Source organism: Stegostoma tigrinum, chromosome 26 (assembly GCF_030684315.1).
Source record: "Stegostoma tigrinum isolate sSteTig4 chromosome 26, sSteTig4.hap1, whole genome shotgun sequence".
NCBI classification, from domain to species: domain Eukaryota; kingdom Metazoa; phylum Chordata; class Chondrichthyes; order Orectolobiformes; family Stegostomatidae; genus Stegostoma; species Stegostoma tigrinum.
This window is the reverse complement of record NC_081379.1, coordinates 46,644,836-46,662,365: the sequence shown is the minus strand read 5'-3', so window position 1 is coordinate 46,662,365 and position 17,530 is coordinate 46,644,836. Positions and strand designations below refer to the sequence as shown.

The 17,530-nt window shown below is 41.8% G+C and overlaps 1 protein-coding gene across 5 annotated transcripts in view; it reads left to right on the top strand.

Annotated features, from left to right (window-relative positions):
• The window catches only part of sfi1 (SFI1 centrin binding protein), a 117,453-nt gene that overhangs the window by 40,460 nt on the left and 59,463 nt on the right, over positions 1-17,530 (top strand). For all 5 annotated transcript variants that reach the window (XM_059655151.1, XM_059655149.1, XM_059655150.1 and 2 more), the window contains exons 15-19: positions 2,796-2,926; positions 5,001-5,082; positions 7,254-7,432; positions 12,641-12,716; positions 16,803-16,898. In XM_059655151.1, coding sequence (XP_059511134.1) covers positions 2,796-2,926; positions 5,001-5,082; positions 7,254-7,432; positions 12,641-12,716; positions 16,803-16,898 — 564 coding nt within the window. The remainder of the gene's footprint in view (positions 1-2,795; positions 2,927-5,000; positions 5,083-7,253; positions 7,433-12,640; positions 12,717-16,802; positions 16,899-17,530) is intronic.

Genomic DNA, 17,530 nt, shown 5'->3' with positions numbered 1-17,530 from the left:
TAGAGAAGGTGGTTGTGTGCCTCTGACCTGTTGTTGCAATTAGAGTATTTAAACATCTGGCCCATTTCAGTTTCTGGTCAGTAGTAACCCCCAGGATGTTGATTTTTGGGGTTCAGTGATGGTAATGCCATTGAACATCAAGGGGCAATGTTTAGATTCTCATTTTTGGGGGATGATCATTGCTTGGTTTTTGTGTGGGTGAATGCTACTTGCCTCTTATCAGGCCAGGTTGCTCAGTTCTTGGTGTACTTGGACACTGACTGCTTCGGTATCTGAGGAGATGTGAATGATGCTGAACATTGAGCAGCCATCAGCTATTGTCCCCACTTGTGACATCATGATAGAAAGAAGATAAATGACAAAACAACTGAAGACTGTTGGGCTCAGGGCACTATTCTGAGGAATTCCTCAAAGATAATTGACCTTCAGAAGCTACAACCGTCTTACTTTGTGCTAGATATGACTACAACCAGTGGAGAGCTTTTTCCCTGATTCCTATTGACTCTAGCTTTGCTCAGGCTTTGTGATGCTCTAATGACATTATGCACTGAATGACCCTGACAGAAACCAAACTGAGCAACAGTGAATCAATCATTTCTTTCAATGTGCTGCTTGATAGCAGAGTCGATGACCTCTTCTGCCACTTCTTGAATGATGGAGAAAAGACTGAAGGAATCATAATTGGCAGGGTTGGATTTGTCCGACCTTTTCTGCGTAGGACATAAATAGAAATTTTCACGTTGTTTGGTAAATACCAGTGTTGTAGCTCTCCTGAAACAGCTGGGCAAAGGACATGGCTAGGTCTTGAGCACATCTTCAGTGTCATTACCAGAATATTGTCAGGTTTCATAACTATTGCAGTATTCATTGTATTTGGCCATTTACTGGTACCATGTGGGGTGAATAGAATTGTTAAAGATTGGCAACTGTGATGCTGCGAGCGTCAAGAGGATGTCAAGATCATTTACTCAACATTTCTGGCTGAAGATTATTGCAAATGATTCAGCGTTGCTTTTTGCGTTTGTGGATGGGGTATTTATGAAATTTCCAACTGCTGTTAGTTCAATAGGCCATCATCATTCACAACTGTATGTGGCAGAACTTGGACTGATTGACGACTGGTTCTAGGATTGCTTATCTCTGTCCATTGAATGCTGCTTTCACTGTTTGTAATACAGCCAGTCCTGTTTTGTAGCTACACAGCAGCTTGTTTCTAGGTATGCCTGGTATTGCACCTCCTATTCATTGAACGAAGATTGATCACCTAGCTTGATGGCAGTCAAATATAATTCTGCCACTTCTGATTTCTAATAGTGTCTCATGAGCCTAATTTTGAGTTGCTGAATGTGTTTGAGACTGTACCATTTAAGCACAGGTGGTTGTGATTCATAGAAACATGGGGAGGCTTGCCTTAACGAGAAAACATGGCTTCTGTCTTTCTGATGACTCAGCGATGATTGTTCCTTTTAATAATGTAATGGACGGGTTCGTTTACAACAGTTAGATTGGTGAGCAAAGTTGACATTTCCTTCTTGTTGGGTCTCGACACCGGTAGCACACCAGGAGCTGCTAAGCACTCCTGATGGTGGGCATTAAAGATCCCTATGTATAGGACATTCTTTGCCCTTGTCACCTTCAGTGCCTCTCCCAAGTGGTGCTCAATATCGACGAGTACTGATTCAACAGTTGACACAGTAGCATGTGATAATCAACAGGAGATTTCCTTGCCCATGATTGACCAGATGCGGTGAGACACCCTGAAACCTGGAGCCAATATTGAAGACTCCCAGGCTAACTCCTTCTTGACTGCATACCCCTGCTGGTGTGGCAGGACATGCCCCAGGGTGTCAGGGCATTCTTGACTAGCTTGTGAGACAGCTGTCCCAATTTTGGCGCAAGCCTCTCGATATTGGGAAGGAGGATTTTGCAGGATCACCAGGACTGTTTGACATAATTGGTTCTAGTGTCTAAGTTAATGTCTGGTGGTCCATCTGGTTTTGTTTCTTTGTTTTTTTGAGACTTTCTCACAATTGGCACGACTCTGGCTTGTTGGGCCATTTCAGAGGGTGTGGAGTCAATCACATTGCTGTGAATTTGGAGCCATATGTGGGTCAGACCAGGTGAGGATGGTATAAACCCTTCCCAAAGGCCTTAATTGAACCAGATGGGTTTTTAATGACATGAACAGCAGTTACACAGTTGTCATTAGGTTAGATTTTATTTCCAGATTTCATTTGAATTTGGCTCTTAGCATCTGCCATGGTGGGATTCAGACCACTGTCTCCAAAGGCTTAGTCTAAGATTAATGGCTCAATGATATTACCACTACCCCACCTCATGCTGAGAAGTAGTTCCTCTCTGAGAAAGCAGACCATTTTTGCCTGATGTGTGGACACTGCTTCACTGGATTCTTTCAAGGAAAAGATGGACTTTTTTTTATGATGGACCTTAACTCTTTTAAAAAAAATCAAGGCTGGAGTGAAATCCAGGTCTAGTTTGATTACCTCGATAGATGGGAGAGAAGTCCCACCTTTATTCCTCAAATTAGCCTGGATTTTTATCTGGTTTTTAGCCCAGAGGTTAGCATTTTTGGGTGTGTATGTGTGAATGTGTGTATTGTGGGACAGACTAGACAGACCAAAGGCTTTTTACTCATCTGTCATCACGGCTACTTTTGCTTGTCTCTTATTTCTTGAAGCAAAAATTAACCTCTTAAAGAGCAGGAGATAGCAAGAACTGCAGATGCTGGAGCCAGGGTCCATTTTCTATATGTAATGCTGTTTGGGCTTTTTCAGATTCAGGATAAGAAGGCTTATGCTCATTACTGTTGGACCTTACTACCTTTATATCTGAAGAGGTGGCAAGTATTTGTCAATGAGAAGAAACGCCTGAATCAGATGAAAGAGACCGCGTGGGAATTCCACAGGTACAGTCCTGGTGCTAAGTGTTCAGAGTGGGTTTTCTCCCACTTAATCCCTCTGCTGAAAACACCTCATTCTGTGATGCATTTCCGCACCCTCGCCCATTTGCCTGTTTTTTAATATATGTAAATTGGCAACAAGTTAGACCATAGAAATACAACGACTCAGCTTGGTGAGAGTTTTGCCTGACATCCCTTGGTACTTCTGCTTCATTGGAGTTGTAAGGGTGAGCAGCACAAATAAACTGTAGCAGTTGAAGAAGGAAGTTCACCACCACTCTCTCCAGGGGAAATTAGGGATAGATGATAAGTGTTGACCCAACGAGCGATCCCAAAATCTCCTAAATTAATGAAAAAGAAAGTGTCAGTTGGCTTTTGGTCTCTTGTGGGGTCTGGCCATTGCTGACAGAGCCAGGATTTCTTGTCCATTCCTGTCTGTCCCCAGAAATGGAGACAAAGAATTAGAATGAGGGAAAAGAATTGTCCTTAGAGGAATCATGTGAATTGAGAGAAGGGTGGAAGTTGGAAACAGATGACAAAATTTTCCCAAACTGGTTAGGAGCAAGAAAAGCTGGTGATACAACTATAAAAGTACTAGGAAAAAGAGTTGAATAATCTGAGTAGGACTTGAACAAAGAATGTATCATACCCCATGAATAAGCAGTTCAGCTAGAACCATTGTAGGTTTCCTTAATAACAACTTTGGTGCCTCAATATGTTCTCCAGTATCCTCAACTGAAGAATGTCTGTCCCCACCAACTGTGGTTGACAGGGACCTTGATCACATCGGAGTTTCCATTTCCCCCCTTCTGCTCTTGTCTTTCCTCCTCCCTCCCAAGACCATATTAGGTTTCTCTTCTCCTTGACCTTCCACTGCATTCTACATTTGATGGTCACCCTCAGCTATGGATGTAACCACCGATCGCAGGGTTCCAAAGAAACTGTGATACCCTTATCCTTTGCTCAATCGCCCACCAAGGGTCTCTCCTTTCCACTATATCTACCCATGCAATGTATGTCCGATTCATTTCTCCTTTGTCAATGTCCAAGAGCCCAAACACACTTCCTGGGTGAAAAATAATTAACTTTTACTTATATTGTGCTCATTAGTTTGGACACCATCCCCTGTGCATGGAAGAGACTGGAGATAATGGGAACTGCAGATGCTGGCAAATCCAAGATAATAAAGTGTGGGGCTGGATGAACACAGCAGGCCAAGCTGCATCTTAGGAGCACAAAAGGTGACGTTTCGGGCCTAGACACGTCAGCTTTTGTGCTCCTAAGATGCTGCTTGGCCTGCTGTGTTCATCCAGCCCCACACTTTGTTATTATGGGGGAGACTAGAGTTTGCTTTGTGGAATACGTTTAGTCAACCCTCACACACAACCTTGAGCCCCTACTCTTATCCCATTTTAATTCTCTGCTTTGCACCCCTTCCATCCTGTATCTCCTAAACAGTTCTAAAGCTCCTCAATGGAAATTTGAACTGAACCTCTTCTTTCAATTACATATTTCAAAGCTTTCTAGACTTAACATTTGCTGAAATAATTTCAGATTGCGACCTCTTTCCCCACTTTGCTTCTCCTTTTTTTGTTCTTTTCTTTTAATTAATGTAGAGTACCTGATGGTGATTCAGTGCCTCTAGCTGGAAAATAAATAAGTGACAGCCGGTTGAAGCTCATCTTTGTAGTACCTGTTGACATTGCTAACACACATTATGAGCTGCTGGAAGGCTTGCTACCAAGTGGACTAACAGCCTGTAGATGGAAATGTGACTAGTCTGTTCAAGAAGGTGGGGGAATCAGTTAAAAATTTAAAACTGAAATTGTTTGTTTTTGTTAGATTGGCATATGAAGGGTAATGGAGTTGAGTTACAGGTCAGCCGTAATCTGTTTAAATGACGGGATCTGAGTGTTTATGCAATTGGTTGGTTCAGATTGCCAATGCTTAATCACCTCACTAAAATGAATTAACCACTGATTTGGGAAGGTCTGTGGTGGGTAATTATTCCAGCAATACAAGTACGTTGAATGGTGTGACTGAGAGCTACTATGTAATTTGTCATTTACCACCCTTATAGAGAGATGTTGCTGAAACTGGCTTTTTATGCATGGTGGGAAAAGTTGGATCGTCAGCGTGAGAATCGAATGGCAGAAAGATTGGTAACTATAACTTTTACCCTTTCAACAGTTAATCAAAACAGAAGGTGACATAATAACCTTTCTTGTTCTGTGGAAAATTTCTGTTGTCAAATTAATCTGGGGATATAGTTGATCTGTTTGACTGGAGCCATTATTGGAACATAGGAACGTATATTCAAGAGTGGGCCATTCAGCCACGTGAGCCTGTTCAGTCGTTCTCCTTTTCTCCTGTGAATACTGAAAGAAAGTAATCATTCAACATGTCTGCTGTTGAACTGAATGGGTATAACTATTGAATTAGTTAAGATATCAACCTTGAATGAGTAGGTTGTGCTTTTTTATCTCCGACCCAGAAGGTTGTGAGTTCAAGTGCCAGACCCAAGGTGTTAAGCACTTAATGTAGATTCTTACTACAGTGCCGGAATGATGGAATACTGCACTGAGTATTTCACTGTTGATGTTCTGTATTTGAGATGGCTTGTTGATCTGTGGCCCTGTATGCCTTCTCAGTTGGATATATAAGTTCCTGTAACACTACCTGGAAAACAGCAAGCTCTTCCAGTATCCTGATCAATATGTCTTGTGCTCACAACTGTACTATAGGAGATTATCTGTTGTTTTATCTCACTGCCAGTTTTGGGATCTTCTTGGCGATAGTTAGCTACTGCATTTCTTTTCCATATCGATTTGCAGTTAATGCAGTTCACAAATGGCTCGTTACCCTTGAAAAAGATTTGCGAGAAGAGTGACATACTATTCCAATGATATGACTTTTCATGTTTATGCGCCAGTTTTTCCTGGTAACGAATGCAATTTATCTTTTTATATAAAGCCTTTTTTAACAATACATCCCATAACACGTCACTTCTCAGGAATGTGACTGAACTACATAAAAAGGTATTAGGGTGGATTGAAGTGGCCAATTTCAAGGAGTTGAGAATTGTCAGGTGGAAATTACAGAGCTTAGGACCTTGGTAGCTGAAGGCCTGGCCTCTGGTGCTGGAACAATTCAAACTGGGGAGGCCCAGAAAGGCTGGAATTTGAAGCACATTGACACCTTGGAGGGTTGTACAGCTGGAGATTAAGATGTTCAGGAGACGTGTGAGCCATGGAAAGATTTGGAAATAAGGATGAGAATTTTGAAATCTTAGCTTTGCTTCATCAGGATTCAATGTCAGTCAGCAAATGGAGACCTTTTGGGACTTGGTGTGAAGAGGGACACAGACAATAAAGTTTTGGATGATACTGAGTTTATAGGGGGAAGCCAGCCCCAGGAGTATGTTAGAATGGTCATTTAGAAGAAACAAAGGCGTGGATGAGAGAATTAATGGTGTCACGGATAATATGATTCGAAGTTTAACTTTAAGTCAAATATGACATCGAGGTGGCAAACAGTCATGTTTAGTCTCAGGCAGTCGCCAGGAAGAGAAATGGATTATGTGGCTACAGAGTTTAGAGAAGGAACCAAAAGCAATGATGTTGGTCTTTTCTCTGTTTTATGCCATGAAATTTCTGCAGTGTTGGTCCCAGATGTCAGAATCTTAGAATTTAGAAACTACTGAAAGTTTATGCAAAGAAATAGCGAGGTTGAGTTGGATTTTGTCAGCGCACAACCTGAAGCTGATGCTGTGACTTAAGATCGTGTCACTGAGGGACAACATATGGATGAGAAGTAGAAGGGACTGGGAGGTGAGTGTTGATCCTTGGAGAACACCAGAGTTAACAGTGTTGGAGTTAGAAGAGAGCCATTCTCTGGTTATGACTGAACAGATAGAAGAGAAACCATGTGAGAGAAATCCCACCACGGTGAATGACAGCAGAGGGGCACCAGAAGAGGATGGTGCCAGTGAACTGTTTTAAAGGTTGCAGACTGGTCGGATTGAGGATGGTTAGTTCATGCTTGCCACAGTCACTTGGGATATCATTTATGGCTTTACGTAGAGTCAATTTGGTACTGTGGTGGGCTGGACAAAATGGTGGATCTCGAGCCAGGTTAGCATGGATTTGGGGATGGTGAAGGAGGGAGCATGGTTGAAAAGTCAAGGATTAGTGTTTATGGAGTCGATGTAAGGTTAGAAGATTTGAAGCAGGAAGGAAGAGAACCAGTGGCAGTATCAATTAACATGAAAGCCAGGAGGGGAATCTGGTGTCCAACTGGGAGGGTTTTGATGGAAATGTTTCTGTTTCTGCAGGCTGTGGTTCATTCTACTCGTTGCATGTTGCTGCGGTTCTGGTGGAACTGGCGTGAGAAGACCGCCATCTCTGTGGAGGAGAGAGAGAAGGAGGCCATGGCTAAAGATCACTTTAGACATCAGCTGCTGCTTAAATCGATGCACTTTTGGAGAGAGACTGTGGCAGATCAAAAAACAGGGTATGGGTATTTTAGCAATTCTGCTCCATGTTTTTAAGCTCAGATGAAGCTACAATTTGGCCTGTAATATCTATGTGGGTATATGACTTTTGTGGTGATTGTTGTAGTCAAAAAGTCTCAGATTTGATGCTCATTTTATGTTGAATTATCTGGGCTGAAAGTCAGAGACATTTAAATGAAAATCAGCCACCTTTAGATGATTGTTCAGGAATGAGTGCTGCAAGGCATGTGAGCATTGGATGATCATCTTAGCATGTAATCCTGTTCTAGTCAAGTAGCCTCCCACCTCTTATGTGCTCTCAGGTAAAGGATGATCACTTGTCTAGCACACTAGAGGGCTGTTGGGGTGCGCAAAGCCACCTTCCAGAGTGAACAATACCTTCAAGCAAGCTGGTCTTAAATGTATATTTGCAAAGATGTAGCTTTTTCATGGCACCAAGAAGCTGCATCTGCAGCCTTTCATATTACGACTGAAAGGGCAATTTTATAATTGGGCGAAGCTTCTTCCTTCACTCTTCCTAAAGCCAGTGTTGTACAGATCCAGTCTTGTCTATCCCACATAAGAGTCATGTTGACATTCTTGGATATTGTTCAATGTCTGAGTGAGATTGTTGTATGCATTACAATAACATGCATTTGTACAGGGCTTTTCACATACTCGTAGTTAAGACGTTCAGAATTTGACGCTCACCCAGCTACATCAGGAAATGTTAGAGTGCTGGAATAGAAGTATGGCTATCTCTAGAGCTGTTGCCCCAGCAGTACAATTAGAAATTAAATCCCTTAAACTTTAGCCTTTCCTGGAGACAGTACATTGTATTACATATAACTACAACAGGCTGTTACTCCCAAGCAATCTGTGTAAGCTTTTGTCTTCCACATACACTGTAATCCAAATATCATGTTCTCTCCTGTTCCCTATCCCCTTATCCCCCATTTATCATCCACTGTACTATTAACTTATGACATACCCTCTGCTTCAGTGTTGACTTGGAAGTGAATTAATTCCACAGCCCCTTACTTTGAGTGAGAAAGTACTCATAAGTTCAGTTCTGTCACTCTTGCTAGGTGTACATTGTAAGGAATCATGTAATCATATCCTTTTCTTTTTGGACTGTAAACTGGTGGAAATTGGACAGTGTAATATAGCTGAAATACCAGGAGAGTTTTGTGTTTTGTAAGAATTAAGTGGTATGCATTTAAACTGTGCAAAACAGAGGTGAAGGTAAAGTTGTCATAATCATACCAAATCAGAGGGGGCTGCTCTGTCATTAGACAGAGACCAGCTGGTGGTGAATATAACCTGAGGGTCACCACACCTCAGGCAAGCAGAAGCGTTGAGAAGGAGAATCCTTCATGGTAATGTCAATTAGTGTGGAAATTCAGTCCCTACTGTTGGCATCACTCTGAATTGCAAACAAGCCATCCAGCCAACTGAGCTAAACTGACGCCATGGTGCAAGATGTTTTTGTTGAAACAGTGAGACTTTTTGAGTCAAAGCAGCACCAGGAGATTTTGAGTTAAGGGATGACAGCTCTCAGATTGATCAAGTTACAGTTTTTTGCAGATCTGTCAGTATAGAGCACAGAGGCCTCCAGAGTCAACAAACTGAAAACATCTCCCTTCCCCACCCCTCCCCCTCCTCCCAGGTGAGTTTTTTAATTTACTCTTGGGATGTGACCATCACTAATTAAGCCATCATGTACAGCTGGTCCCAAGTTGCCCTTGAGAAGGTTAAAAATAGCAAAAAGTTAAAGCCAAGGAAATTTAAAATTTAGAGAGAATTGTTGCAAGAAAAGTCCTAGACCAGCTATCAAAGTTGAGAACATCCATCGTTTTCTAGACAGCAGTGTGTCGTCATGGCTAAAATGAGAGGAACTAAGAGATATAATTTAACCCACAATTGAGATCTGAACTTCTGAGCTTCAGCATTCTGTTTTTTCCTGTGTCTGTATTGTTCCAAGCATAACATTTATGTTGAACCATCTGTCTTTGTTTGTTTTAATAGTGAATGTGCGTGTGTTTTGGGGTATAGTTGAAAGTTGCATTGTAGTAAGTCATGAATTCTTTCTTTTCTCTGCCATTTGTTAAAGCTACGTGTGTTTACAATAAACAGAACTTTCCTATTAATAACAAAACCTGGTGAAAATTGCTTTAGTCAGTCAGACAAATTAGTCAACTTGGTGGTCTACTTGAGATTTTGCATATTTCTGACGGCTTATGTGGTATGATTATTGATGTACTCTTCTCAGTTCATGATACAGTTGGCTACTGATGCTGGTTGTGGAGCCAGTCAGTGACTTTAGTTTAAAGCCCTGACAGCCAGCCGTGTTGAAGTGTAATTTTAACTAATCATCACAGTAAATTTATGTTATGTGCTACTTGTCAATAAATCCTTCTGAAAATGGTGATGTTAAATTGTGTTTCAGTTTAAAATGTACTCAACTCTCATTTAGGCAGCTGGAGACCATTTTGTTATGAATTTACTTCTAACGTCTTTTGTTTTTCCTGATTATGGTTTTCCCAAATCTGGATTCCTGAATCATCCCAACAAATTCGAATTAAGTCAATATTATACTGATTGTTCTGGATAGGAGGGAGAGAGCAATCTGGGAACTAGCTTAGCTAGACTGATATCAATTATCAGAAAAATTCTAGAATTCAATATTAAGGAAATCTTAACATTGCACTTAGAAACACATTACCTCTGCCTGATCATACTTCGTTTTATGTAAAGGCACATTTATTAAGGTTTTGAGGATGTATTTAATATAATAGATAAGGCAGAACCAGTAGGTATAGTGGGACAACAAGGTGTAGAGCTGGATGAACACAGCCGGCCAAGCAGCATCTTAGGAGCGGGAATGCTAGAGCTGGATGCTGTGTTCATCCAGCTCTACACCTTGTTATCTCGGATTCTCCAGCATCTGCAGTTCCTATTATCTTCCCAGCAGGTATAGTGTATCCCTTCCTCAAAAGACAATGGATGCAAAATCTTTAAATATTTTTAAGGCAGTTTATTTAGTTTATTGATTACCAAGGAGATGAAGGATTATAGGAGCATGCAGGAATATAGAGTTGAGGTTAAAATCAGGTTATCCACACTCTTATTGACTGAATGATGCAAGATTTCAAGGGCTGAGTGACCTACTCTTGTTCCTTCATGTACATAGATTTCCAAAAGGAAACGCGCAAAAGGTTAATGCAGCAGGTGAGGGTACGTGGAGTTGGGAGTAATACAGTAGCATGGATACTGGATCATTTAATGAGCAGGAATCGGATGGATACTGGATCATTTAATGAGCAGGAATCGGATGGATACTGGATCATTTAATGAGCAGGAATCGGATGGATACTGGATCATTTAATGAGCAGGAATCGGAATAAAGATTATATAAGCTTTTTGAAGCTGGCAGGCTGTAATAGAACATAGAACATAGAACATAGAACAGTACAGAACAGGCCCTTCAGCCCACAATGTTGTGCCGACCATTGATCCTCATGTATGCACTCTCAAATTTCTGTGACCATATGCATGTCCAGCAGTCTCTTAAATGACCCCAATGACTTTGCTTCCACAACTGCTGCTGGCAACGCATTCCATGCTCTCAACTCTCTGTGTAAAGAACCTGCCTCTGACATCCCCTCTATACTTTCCACCAACCAGCTTAAAACTATGACCCCTCGTGTTAGCCATTTCTGCCCTGGGAAATAGTCTCTGGCTATCAACTCTATCTATGCCTCTCATTATCTTGTATACCTCAATTAGGTCCCCTCTCCTCCTCCTTTTCTCCAATGAAAAGAGACCAAGCTCAGTCAACCTCTCTTCATAAGATAAGCCCTCCAGTCCAGGCAACATCCTGGTAAACCTCCTCTGAACCTTCTCCAAAGCATCCACATCTTTCCTATAATACGGCGCCCAGAACTGGACGCAGTATTCCAAGTGCGGTCTAACCAAAGCTTTATAGAGCTGCAACAAGATCTCACGACTCTTAAACTCAATCCCCCTGTTAATGAAAGCCAAAACACCATATGCTTTCTTAACAACCCTGTCCACTTGGGTGGCCATTTTAAGGGATCTATGTATCTGCACACCAAGATCCCTCTGTTCCTCCACACTGCCAAGAATCCTATCCTTAATCCTGTACTCAGCTTTCAAATTCGACCTTCCAAAATGCATCACCTCGCATTTATCCAGGTTGAACTCCATCTGCCACCTCTCAGCCCATCTCTGCATCCTGTCAATGTCCCGCTGCAGCCTACAACAGTCCTCTATACTGTCAACGACACCTCCGACCTTTGTGTCGTCTGCAAACTTGCTGACCCATCCTTCAATCCCCTCATCCAAGTCATTAATAAAAATTACAAACAGTAATGAATAGAGAGCTGCAAGTTCAGTCCTTGGGGCTTCAGCTATTACAATCTGAGTGAATGACTTTGCCAAGGAGACCTTAAGTGTTATATCAAAGGTTACTGACAGTACAAAACTGAGCAGAACTCTAAGCTGTGAGGGGGACACAAACAGGCAGATATATACAGGTTAAGTAAATGGGCAACGTGATGGAAAATGGATATAATGTAGGGAAGAAAACATTATTCACTATGGTAATACGAGTAGAAGAACACAATATTATTTTAAAAACTGTATAGATTTTTAAATGTTGATGCAGAGAAAAAAGGTGCTAACTCATACAAGTTCAGGAGAGTAAGAGGATAAGAGAATTATCCTATGATGTGAGGCTGAATAAACTATGCCTAAACTGTCTGGACTTTAGAACTGCATGGGACAATCCCATTGAAACTTCCAAGATTCTGGAGGAGCTGGAGAAGCTTGATATGGAGAGGTTTTTCCCTTGACTGGGGCTCCAGACCATGGGATGGGTGGGTTCAGGGGTATGTGGGTGGGCCAGAGTGGGTGTGTCGAAGGATAAAAGCTTGATTATTTAGGAATGATGCAAAGAGAAATGTATTCATTCAGACATGTGTGGAACTTTGAGATTCTCGAGCCCAGGAGATTTTGGAAGCTTCATTATTGAATACATTCAAGATTGGATATTTGTTGTCTTCAAGAATCAAGGGAAATGGTGAGATTGTGCGAATGTGGAGTTGGACAATAGATCAGACATAATACTTTGTAATGGCTGAAGGGGCCATGTGACCTATTCTTACTCCTTTCTCTTCTCTTAATTACCTCCATCTCCATCCCAGACGAGACCATGAAGTACTAGCCATAAGACATTGGTGCAAGTGTCGCTTGCGTGGAGCCTGGAATGTTTGGTGTTTGGTAAGGAGTTGACCATTTACTTCAAAAACATGTGATGAGGAATAGCAACCAAAGAAATCCCAGTGCTCATTTTTCCATATCTTTGTTAACACGTCAATGAGTCAGAGATACTTCTGTAAAATATATTATACTTACATTAACAATTCAATAACCAGAATCAACCAAAATATGTTTAGTTATAATTTTAACATTAATTATTTGTTAAACAGAAAGTAGGCTGATTGGTTAAGAAAGGACTTCTGAATAAACTAATTCAAACCAAAAAAAGCTTTTAATTAACTTCTCTCCCTAGTTCTAAAACATGCAGTGTAGTATTGAATTTCTGGCTGCCTAAACTCCATGTACTTGAAACCGCGTATTTTTTGAGCAAGACTGAACAAGTTAATATATTATTCCTTGAGCCTGTTCTGTGCTTTTCTGGTCAACCTCTGGCTGTTCTATTCCACTATCTTTTGCGACAACTTCTCTCTGTGCCTTTTACATTCACTGCCTGCCTACCTCTGTGATCAGAGCCTTGAAAGTCTCTGAGCGGCTTGTGGGTTATCTCATCATCAATTCCCAGTGTTCACTGTGGATCCAAAGTCTTCCCTTAGCTGACATTCCAGGATATCCTGACAATAGCCTGACAAAGAAGCAGGGAGACTGTGGAAGGAGAAAAAAATCACAGCAGACCAAATTTCAGAACCCTCTCCTCATCCCCTTTTCTGACTAAGGGTCTAGGCCCGAAACGTCAGCTTTTGTGCTCCTAAGATGCTGCTTGGCCTGCTGTGTTCATCCAGCTCCACACTTTGTTATCTTGGATTCTCCAGCATCTGCAGTTCCCATTATCTCTGATCACAAGCTTGAGTACTGTGTAATGTCTGAGATAAATCTGTTGAATAATTCATTTGGATTGCAGGTTAAGTGGATTTGCATGTAATGTCATTTAACTGGATAGAGACCTAGACTGAAAATTTTCTTGCTGTAAGGCAACAAATAGATTTAGATAATAAAATGTGAGGCTGGATGAACACAGCAGGCCCAGCAGCATCTCAGGAGCACAAAAGCTGACGTTTCGGGCCTAGACCCTTCATCAGAGAGGGGGATGGGGTGAGGGTTCTGGAATAAATAGGGAGGCGGTGGGGGGGGGGGGGGGCGGGGCGGACCGAAGATGGAGAGAAAAGAAGATAGGTGGAGAGGAGAGTATAGGTGGGGAGGTAGGGAGGGGATAGGTCAGTCCAGGGAAGACGGACAGGTCAAGGAGGTGGGATGAGGTTAGTAGGTAGGAGATGGAGGTGCGGCTTGGGGTGGGAGGAAGGGATGGGTGAGAGGAAGAACAGGTTAGGGAGGCAGAGACAGGTTGGACTGGTTTTGGGATGCCGTGGGTGGAGGGGAAGAGCTGGGCTGGTCGTGTGGTGCAGTGGGGGGAGGGGACGAACTGGGCTGGTTTTGGGATGCGGTGGGGCAAGGGGAGATTTAGAAGCTGGTGAAGTCCACATTGATACCATTAGGCTGCAGGGTTCCCAAGCGGAATATGAATTGTTGTTCCTGCAACCTTCGGGTGGCATCATTGTGGCACTGCAGGAGGCCCATGATGGACATGTCATCTAAAGGATGGGAGGGGGTGTGGAAATGGTTTGCGACTGGGAGGTGCAGTTGTTTATTGCGAACCGAGCGGAGGTGTTCTGTAAAGCGGTCCCCAAGCCTCCGCTTGGTTTCCTCAATGTAGAGGAAGCCACACCAGGTACATTGGATGCAGTATACCACATTGGCAGATGTGCAGGTGAACCTCTGCTTAAATAGATTTAGAGTCTGTTTAGAGTTTCTAGTATCCGTGGACCCAAACACCAGCCCCGACATAGTGTTAAATTAACCATTCTGTGCTAGTCACAATGATGATGGTTGTGAGAAATGAAATGACAAATTTTCAGAGCAAATAGTTTTATGATTTAGTACCTGTAGAAGGTTTTAAATTTGTTAATGGGATGTGAGTGTCACTGACCAGATTGGGATTTATTGCAATCCCGAATAGCCGTTTAGAAGGTGATGGTGCATTGCATTCTTTTACAATCTCTGTGGGGTAGATAGACCCTCAGTGCTGTTGGGAAGGAAATTTCAGGATTTTGATCCAGCTGCAGTGAAGCAGTAGTAATATAGTTCCAAGTCAGGATTGTGTGTCCCATACATCTGATGTCCTTGTCCTTCCAGGTGGTATAAGTCCCAGGTTTGCCAAGTGCTATTTAAAGACCTTTGAGTTTTGGAGAAAAGTAAACAGATCTGATCTCACTCCTGATTGCTGTTTTGCTGGAATAATTATGTAGACATAGGGTGAAATTTTCCCAGTCCGTTTGATACATCAGAATAGTGGAAACACTGGAACGGTCTTAAGTTCTCTCTCCAATCTGGCAGATAGGAGAATGTAGAATCATAAAGGGTTTAGTGAAACTGTCAAGTCCTAAGCACTGGTCAGCTGCTTTGAAGATCTGCAGAATGACTAAGCACTTCTCTTAGTGAGTACTGTCAGACTCAATAGCTGAAAGCAAACTGTCTGGAAGATATTTCACCTATCCAGTACCACACTTACCCTCATCTGCACTTTTCTATTGCCAGATTTCAGAGCAGCATGGGACCATATTATGAAACTTCACCATTCCCGTGTGCTAAAGGTCCTTGTTAGGGGCTGCCCACTTCACATGTTCCAGCTGTAGCTGGGGCATCACCAGTTGTCTTCTCTGGAGCCACATGACCCTTTACAGGAATGGACACTGAGATATAACTGAGAGAGGATGAATCTCGAAATGGGCAATTTATGAGCAGAAGTGGACCATTCCAGCCCCTTGAGTCCCACGACGCTCGGAAAGAAAAATTCACCTCATCTCTGTGTAAAAGAGCAATTCCTAATTTTAAAATACTGGCTGCTAGTTCTCAACTTCCTCTCAGAGGAAACATTGTTACCATGTCCACCTTAAGTCCTTTCAAGATTTTAGAGACTTCAACCAAATCACCCCATACTCTTCTAAACTCTAGTGGAAATAGGCCCAGCCTGTCTACTGTGTCCTCTAAGACAACCTACTCATTCCAGTCATCCATTTGGTAACTCTGTCATGAACACCTCAAATATATTTAAATCCTTCTGTAAATAAGGTGACCAAAGCTGCACACAATATTTGAGAAATATCATTATCATTGCCTTGCATAACTGAAGTGTAGCATCCTTGCTGTATTATTCAGTTCCTCTCATAATAAAGGATAGCACCTCATTTGTTAGCTCAATTACACACTTAAATAATTCTAATTTTTTGTGACTCATGCACTAGAATACTTAAATCCTTCTATACCATGGAATTCCACAGTCATTCTCTATTTAAGTAATACTTTTTTTTATTCTTCTTAACAAAGTGAGCGACTTCACATTTTACCGTACCATACCCCATATGCAAGATTTTTGTTTTTACTCAACCTGTATCCTTCTCCAACCTCCTTGTGTTTTTTTCACAACATAGGTAGAAAATTGCTGTGACCTGCAAATTTTTTTTTTTCATGCCTTAGCTCCCCTCAGCTTAGTCATTGACATAAATTGCAACATATCGAGACCCCAACACAGAGTCTTGCACTCCACACATCACACCCTGCCAATCAGATAAATCAATTCTGAAGAGGAGTCACTGGACCCTTCAGAGGTAGACTCTGCTTTTCTGTGTAGATGCTGACAGGCATGCCAAGTTTCTCCAGAATTTCTGTTTTTGTTTCAAATAAAAGCTCATTATGAATATTCTGTTTTCTACCAGCCAAGCAAATATGTAATCCCCTACACCATGAGCTTTATTTTCTGCAGTAATTTTCTGACACACTCAAACGACGGGTATAGGCAGATCCTAATGTCTGTGGTAGGATGCCTGAACAAAATGTTGTTCTGTTATGGAAGGACAAAGTAGACCAAAAAAAAAGTTAAATTATTGTTTAAATTTAAAGTATGTTTTATTTTAAAATTAGAGCATGGAGCTGAAAGCCTCAGTTCTCATTCTCTAATGGTGATTCTAGTAGTGGAATTGGTGAATTGAGTACTAGTGTATTTATGCTATTATTTATACTCCTTTCACTTTCCAGTATGTGCAGAAAAAGCGTGAGAAATGGAAAAAACACGTGTGTGCAAATAGGCATTTTCAGAAGGTATTGCTGTCAAAAGCCTTGCACAAGTGGAAGGTGAGTGATGGTTGTTGGTCTTCTGCTTTTGTCTGACACATTGACTGCATTTCTATCACAAGTGTTTTTTCCAAAGTGTTTTGGTTGAAATGGTATTTTTGTATAACAAAAAGAACTTGACAACACAGTACTAGAAGAATGGTTCCCATTTTGATCCATGCTGGGATTACAATGCTAAGATGGGTTATTCAGCATTTTTAAAAATTCTTTTTTGGGTTGTGGGTGTCGCTAGCCAGGCCCAGTATTTATTGCCCATTTCCTAACTGCCCCTGATTACAAGATGGTTCGCCACCTTTTTGAACCACTGCAATCCAGGTGGTGTTCATACGCCCACAATGGTGTAAGAGAGTGATATGTGATTTACAGGGTTTTGATGCAGTGACACCAAAGGAACAATAACGTAGTTCCAAGTCAGGATGGTGAGTGTCTTGGAGGGAACTTGCAGGTGTTGATGTTCCTGTGCATGTGCTGTTCTTGACCTTTGGGTGGTAGAATTTGCAGTTCCCCATCAGACAAAAGTAAACCTGGATTCCTGAATGTGTGGTGGACAAGTAGAGGTGAAGTGGATGATGTGTCCACAAGTGCTTCAGGTTGCATGCAGCTGGATATTTTTAAGAAATTGTTTTACCACT